Here is a 7,500-nt window from a genome sequence, read left to right as displayed (position 1 = left end):
CCACCACCATCATCATCATCATCATCATCATCATCATCATCAATCAATCATCATCATCATTATCATCATCGTCATCATCATCATCATCATCATCATCATCATCACAACCACCACCACCATCATCATCATCATCATCATCATCATCATCATCATCATCACCGCCATCATCATCATCATCATCATCATCATCGTTCTCATTCCTTATTCCTATCACTATGTACAAATAAGGCAATAAGAACACCATTTTTGCGTCCTATGATTACCACACTATAGCAGTAGACTGTATCACTGATATCCTGCAGGTTTTGCTATTTCCAATATTATTATAAGTAAACAAACTGATAAAAAAAATAGTACACGTTAATAATAAAGGTATGAGCAAATATTTACCCTATCATAAACATTGACGGCGTGTTTTAAATATTATGGTGCAGGGATAGAATGACGAAAGCTATAGAAGGAACGAAATTGACGTCACTCAGTTTTTTGTTAATTTTTTTTTAGACAGCCATTTTAATGATTAGTTCTCACTAAATTATATTGATAGAACGAAGTTGACGTCACTCAGCTTTTTGTTATTGTTTTTTTAGACAGCCATTTTAATGATTAGTTCTCACCGAATTATGTTGATAGAACGAAGTTGACGTCACTCAGGTCTTTGTTATTGTTTTTAGACAGCCATTTTAATGATTAATTCTCATCAAATTACATAAATCAGATTACAGTGTTTACGATCAAGGTTAACACATAGCCTTGTGTGTTGTTGCGTTATATCCGGCTGTCGGATATTGTATGTGTTTTACTTAAACGCGTCTCGCCTATATACTACAAAATACAATACTGCCGTATCTGGATAAAAAACCTATATTTAAAAATTTGGCCAGAAAACTCGTCCCTCAAATATCGATCGATTTAAATGACACTCGTCTTGGCAAAAAAAAAAAAAAACCCTCTCAAACCTGGGACTTCTCGAAGTCCCAGGTTTGAGAGTTTTTTTCCAAGACGAGGGTCATTTAAATCGATCGATATTTGAAGGACAAGTTTTCTGGCCAAATTTTTAAATATGGGTTCTTTTTTCCAGAGTACGCCAGAATAGTGATAATCACATGATGCTCACTTGAATTAGTCGTAATGAATAAGAATGACGATAACAACCTTTGAAAAAGAAACAAAATGCCAAACACGGTAAAACGTGCCAAGTACTTTTTTTTTTTTTTACTGTCTGTCTGCGAAGTTTTTATTCTCTATTATTGTCTTTTGGCAGCACTTTTCTACTCACTTCATTTCCTGTTATTATCAACATACGAGTAAGTGCCTGCTCCACTCACTTTTCTGAATTAATAATATTCAACCCCAATATCGGAGCTTACTCAATGTCTCAATCGTCTCTATGTTATATTATGTTTATGTTGAGAATAGATAGAATGAAGTTGACGTCAATCGAGTCTTTGTTATTGTTTTATGCCATCCACGTTTATGAGTAATTCTCACTAAACTGTATTAACCAGACTATAAACGTTTTAGGTTACACATAGTTTTGTGCTTTGGTCCGTCATATTTCCGGATGGCAATGTTGTGAGCTTTTTAGCGAAACGCTTTGGGGGGGGGGGGGTTATTCTTTAAGTAAAGAACCCACAGTGGGCAGGGAGGTACATGCCGTATCTTCTATCCCCCTGCATCTGTTTTCCAATTGCTTTCCGTCTTTGTCTTGGAATGAGATTATTTAATTTTTGTCCTGACCCTGATCGGAGTCCGTGGCTGGGAAGAAAACAGTCAAATGTATCGTTATAGTTTTGGGAGATGATACTTTTAAAAATTGTAAATCATCTGTCTGTTATGTACTGTTGTTTTTATTATTAACATTTGATTTGTAAACATTTGAGTGTATTCATCTTTGTGGAATCTTGTGCTGATGTCTGGGCGAGGCTTTTAGGGGATCTCAATACAAAATACACTGATAGTATGCTCTTAGAATCTACATTTGTTTACTGTTCCCTATTTAACCGATTCCTCTTTGTCTTACTTTTTTCCTCAAGTCCTTTTAATTTTACATCTAGAATGTTTTTACTATCCAATTTCCCTCCTTTTTACTGGCGCTGATATGACCTAAATGTGTTGCAAGCGCCGTAAAATCCTTAAAAACAACACATAAAACAAAGTAAAGGCAGTACAATAAACTGATATGATATAAATCTCTTTTCCCATTGACCATTGCAGGATAAAGGAATTCTTTGGATGAGATGAGAACAGCTCGTGTTTTAAATGTTTTACTGGGAATCTTTTTGATAAATATCACCTGTGTGCAGTCAGGTGAGTAATGGGGACGACAGCAACCACCTCCACCACTGTCATCTTCATCATTATTATCATCATTATCACGATCATCATCATCGTCATCATCATCATCATCATTATCATCATAATCATTATTATCATCATAATCATTATCACAGTCATCATCATCATAATCATCACCATCATCATCATCATCATTATCATTATTATCATCGTCATTATCACGATCATCATCACCATCTTCATCATCATCATCATCATCATCATCATCATCATCATCATCATCGTCATCATCATCATTATCATCATCATCATCATAATCATTATTATCATCGTCATTATTATCATTATCATCATCATCATCATTTACATCACCATCATTACCATTATCATCATTATAATCATCATCATCATCATCATCATCATCATCATCATCATCATCATCATCATCATCATCATCATCATCGTCATCATCATCATCATCATCATCATCATCGTCATTATCATCATCATCATCATCATCATCATCATCATCACCAACAACAACTTCAATAACAACAACAAAAAGAACATCATTGCAGCATTATCATCACCATCATTATCATCACCATCATCATTGTTGGATATATATATCAATAATTTAGGGACCTAACTGTGTAGATATCTTTGTTTTATTTTATTACTTGGAATTACTTCCCATTAGCTTCCCAATTAGTCATTATTAGAACTCTTTTGTTTGTGATGTTTAGTTGTTAGATGTTTTTTTTACACATTAAGTTTCGTTTTGTTTTGTGAAGCACGAGATGCACATTGAGTTTGAGTAGACTTAATAAAATTTGTATTTGTAAAGAAAGACAGAAATTGTTTGATGATTACAATTTTTCTACAATCATCTTCATCATCATCATCATCATCATCATCATCATCATCATCATCATCATCATCATCATCATCATCATCATCATCATCATCATCATCATCATCATCATCATCATCATCATCATCACCATCATCATCACCATCATCATCATCATCATCATCATCATCATCACCACCACTGCCACCACCACCACCACCACCAACAACAACAACAACAACAGCAGCAACAACATCATCAATACAGCATTATCATCATAATCTCCACCGCCATTATTATCTCCATCATCGTACTCCACACCATTAGGAAATCTCTCATATGAAAAAAATACATAAATAAATAAAAACAAGACCCTCTATATCCTTTTCTTTATCATTTCATTTCAGTTTTATAATTCTCGTGATTTATTTGTAAAAACCAAATTGTGCTACTAAATATGTGACCGAACGTCTCAAAACGGTATTAAGTCGGAATGATTAAGATGCTGAAAACTGAATTTGTAGCCAGAAATATCAGACTTGCGTTGAGTTTGTATGCTTTATTGAGGGAATGAATATCATATAATTTAGAGTGCTGAATACCAGTAATTCACACTTTTGACCAGTTCAGCTTTAATTTGACTTTTTAGCATCTGGTTCACCCCGACTTAATACCATTTTGAAACTTTGGGTCACATATTATCTTTTTAATGATATCACCACACACAATACGATCGATATACAAATCGATAATAGGTAATTGTTTAAAGTGACACCAAGCTGCTAAAAGATGTCGACTGTCAAAAGTAATAAACAAAAAATGAATATAACAGCTTCAAAAAACAACAAAATACCAAACATGGAACGTTTCGGACTCAAAACCCTTCTTCAGCCAACAACAACAACAACAAAAAACCAATAAAGCCATAAATACATTACTAAATCTACGATAGACGACCATCTGGTATATGTATTTATGTCTTTATTGGGTTTTTTTTTTTTTGTTGTTGGCCGAAAAAGGGTTTGGAGCCCGAAACGTTCCGTGTTGGATATTTCGTTCTCATTGTTGAAGCTGTTATATTCATTTTCTGTTTATTACTTTTTAATAGGTTTTTTTCGCAACTTTAAATGTTGAAAGCTTTAATGGTGTTCCTTGTTATGGGAGGATTTCGTTGTACGAGTAATCAGTTTGGTTTTCTGGGTTAAATACTGAAAGAATAATTTTTAAATTGGGGATCTGCTGGCGGCTCCAACATCAAAGCAAAATCGATGTTCAAAAGTGCTATAGTTTAATGTTTTGACAAAATATCACTTTTATCCATACTTTTTCGACATTTCGAAAAACTATTTCTATTATTATTTTGTTTTTAGATTGCTGTTTTCTTATTGTTTTTTTTTTATTTTATTACTATTATTATTTATTTTCTTTTGGATTATATCTATTTTGTCAATCCATAATTTAAAATGTAGTCCTTCAGAGCTATAAGGCCCATGGAACCGGAGTTTATCCCGGTTTCTATAGCGTGAAACGGACAATAGCAATTGCTTGCTACCCTTTGGATAGGACGCTAGTCTATCGAAAAGTAGTTTCCGCCAGATCTAACAGACCCAGCTACCCAGTCACTGCTGGATGGACAGGGGGGGGGGGCGGTGTCAGAAAAAAATTCGACTGCACCCAGGATTGAACTCGGTCCCTTTGCGTGTGAAGCGAGTGCTCTACCAACTGAGCTATCGGGACCCCCCAACCCAGAATATGCGATTTAATATCGAGTGTTGTTTTGTGTCGAATTGTACAAGAAGACTCATTTGGCACAGCCTCAGGTACTAGAAAATAAAATATTTATAAAGATAATTTGTAGCTACTTGGCAGTTAACTTCTGCAGCTATGCGGTCATGTGGTATGACACTCGCTTCCGAACCGAAATGTCCTGGGTTCTAGCCTCGCTCGGTGCATAGTTGAGCCCTTGGAAAAGGCTCTTTAGTCACTTTCTCTCACCGTACTCAGGTGTAAAATGAGTACCTGGCCGTTAACAGCGTTGTCTCTGTCCGAAAATTTTGTATTATCGCGTAACAGGCGTTATGTTCCGTCCTATATGTTAAGTGTTGTAGTTGGCCAGGGACCCCTTGTAAAACGCTTTGAGCGCGTTTAATGGATATTGCACTATATAAGTGCTCTAGTTGTTGTTTTTTTAACTAGTGGAAAAGTTGGTTCATCCCAGCATAATACCGTTTGGTCGCAAATATCATTTGTCTTTTTTATATTTGTTGTCCAGGTACAGAATGCCTGATTCCAATAACAGACAGAGACTACAGCAACGACGGCTACTTCCGGTACTGCAAAAACAATGGCGTTATGACCCGGCAGAGGGGAGGTGACTCCATCAGTTGTGCCAACAGAGACAAGCTAAAACTGCTCAACTTTCAAGCCTATGTGCCCAAGGATCCCAACCAATCGAAATGCAAGAGAATCAACCGATTCCATTACAGGATGAAGGAAGACACGGGTTGTCTGCCTTCTTCTCAGAGGGATGACATCGCCTTCCCTTTCATAGCCGCTCTGAGCGGGAAGACAGCGGCTCGGGTCAAAAACTCCAACTCTGGAAATGAGATACAGACTGGTCAATATCAGTACAAGCAGATTTCATTGGAGGTGGGGTGTGAGACAGGTAAGTTTTTGATTTAAATATATATATATATATATATATATATATATATATATATATATATATATATATATATATATATATATAAATAGGAGATGTTTTCATTTACAAGTTCAAATTCCCGAATAAGAAAATTAAACGTTACAGGGCTTGTGACAATTTTATGTCAATATACTGCACTAGCAATTTTTTTGATATGGTAAAACGATATCTATCTACTGCCGTAACCTGAACAACACATTTTGAAAATTTTGGCCAGCAAAAAAACTGGTCCTTCCAATATCGATCGATTAAAATGGCCCTCATCTCGTAAAATAAAAGAACAACTCTCAAATCTGGGACTTCAACGAAAGTCCCGGGTTTGATAGTTTTTGACAAGATGAAGGTCATTTTAATCGATCGATATTTGAAGGACGAGGTTTTTTTTGCTGGCCAAAGTTATTAAAATGTGTTTTTCAGTGCGACAGGATAGTCACAAAATATTACATAATATAAATTTTATCTGCGCTAAAAGTGGCATCAATGCAGAAAGGGGACAGGTTTAAAATTGTACAGTGGATATCGACCCTGCGAACAATCTTTACGGGTTGCGCCAGGCCCCCGCTGATTATGTGTATATTCCGCTGCTGGCAAAATTAACCAGATTAAAATTTAAAATAAATAAAATAAAATAAAATAAAAATCATTATTCATCAAATCGGGGAAATTTGTCTCTAGGGTCTATTCCAAGGGAAGACTGAAATAACCCAGGCGTCAGCGACAGTGCAGTGCGGCAAATTGAGCTAGGGCAAGGGGGTGACTTGCTCAGCGCGGGTGAGCAAGCTCGGTACCTTTCGGGTACGAAGCTAAGACCGTAACGCTGAGCTACGCTGCCCCAGATGACTCCAAACTGGTCTCCATCTGAAAAGGTGTGTATTCTCTCACCGTACTCAGGTGTAAAATGAATACCTAACTGTTAACAGCGTTTTAATATCTCCAACAGGCATTTTGTTTCGTTCTACATGTACGTGTTGCTGTTGGTCAGGGACCCTTTGTAAAACGCTTTGAGCACGTTTAGTGGATATTGCCCTTTATAAAAGCCCTCCTTTTTCACCATTTCCTTACCAGCCATTTTCAGAATTTTCCCAAAAATTTCACACCCACCCAACACAAAATAATTTTTTCTTTCTCAAATAGAAAAGCAACAAATACATTCTATGCATAATTTTGATCAGCAAAATGAACTCTACAACACATTGTCACGTTTTTATAGCTATATGATAAAACATATTTCTTTAAATTATGTGATTTACAGAAGAAATCTGGGTGATAAAAGTGCTGGTTGGATCGTAACGAATGGTACGATTTTCCTATGGTTGGTAAGGCGATGGTTAAAAAATAAATTGGGAGGTAGTTCACTTGTCATAATTCCGTTCAAATGACGTGTATTTTTTTTTTTTTTTTGGGACAGAATCCAGTCTGAAGATAGACATGTGTAAACCAGGAACCAGGGTGTTCCCGGAGAATGCCAACGTCAGTCTGTACTTCGACCCAAACACCGCCATGGCCAACGTAAACAAGAACCATTCAGGATGTTACTGCTACTTCAAGACATTCAACACGACAGTCAGGAGAATCCTGGCAAGGGCCTACGATATTCGGCTTCATCGCCAGTCACAGCTTTTCCTGGACTCGGCCATGTAAGTCG

General features: G+C 36.3%; 1 protein-coding gene across 10 annotated transcripts in view; it reads left to right on the top strand.

Annotated features, from left to right (window-relative positions):
- The window catches only part of LOC144967429 (uncharacterized), a 126,366-nt gene that overhangs the window by 104,014 nt on the left and 14,852 nt on the right, over positions 1–7,500 (top strand). For all 10 annotated transcript variants that reach the window (XM_078904619.1, XM_078904612.1, XM_078904610.1 and 7 more), the window contains 3 exons: positions 2,218–2,310; positions 5,424–5,816; positions 7,264–7,492. In XM_078904619.1, the coding sequence (XP_078760745.1) occupies positions 2,241–2,310; positions 5,424–5,816; positions 7,264–7,492 (692 nt within the window). In that variant the 5' untranslated portion in view covers positions 2,218–2,240. The remainder of the gene's footprint in view (positions 1–2,217; positions 2,311–5,423; positions 5,817–7,263; positions 7,493–7,500) is intronic.

Source organism: Berghia stephanieae, chromosome 3, assembly GCF_034508935.2.
Source record: "Berghia stephanieae isolate SIO BIC M18660-M18661 chromosome 3, UCSD_Bste_1.3, whole genome shotgun sequence".
NCBI classification, from domain to species: domain Eukaryota; kingdom Metazoa; phylum Mollusca; class Gastropoda; order Nudibranchia; family Aeolidiidae; genus Berghia; species Berghia stephanieae.
Note: the sequence above shows the minus strand (reverse complement) of the source record. Positions and strands in the feature narration are given on the sequence as shown.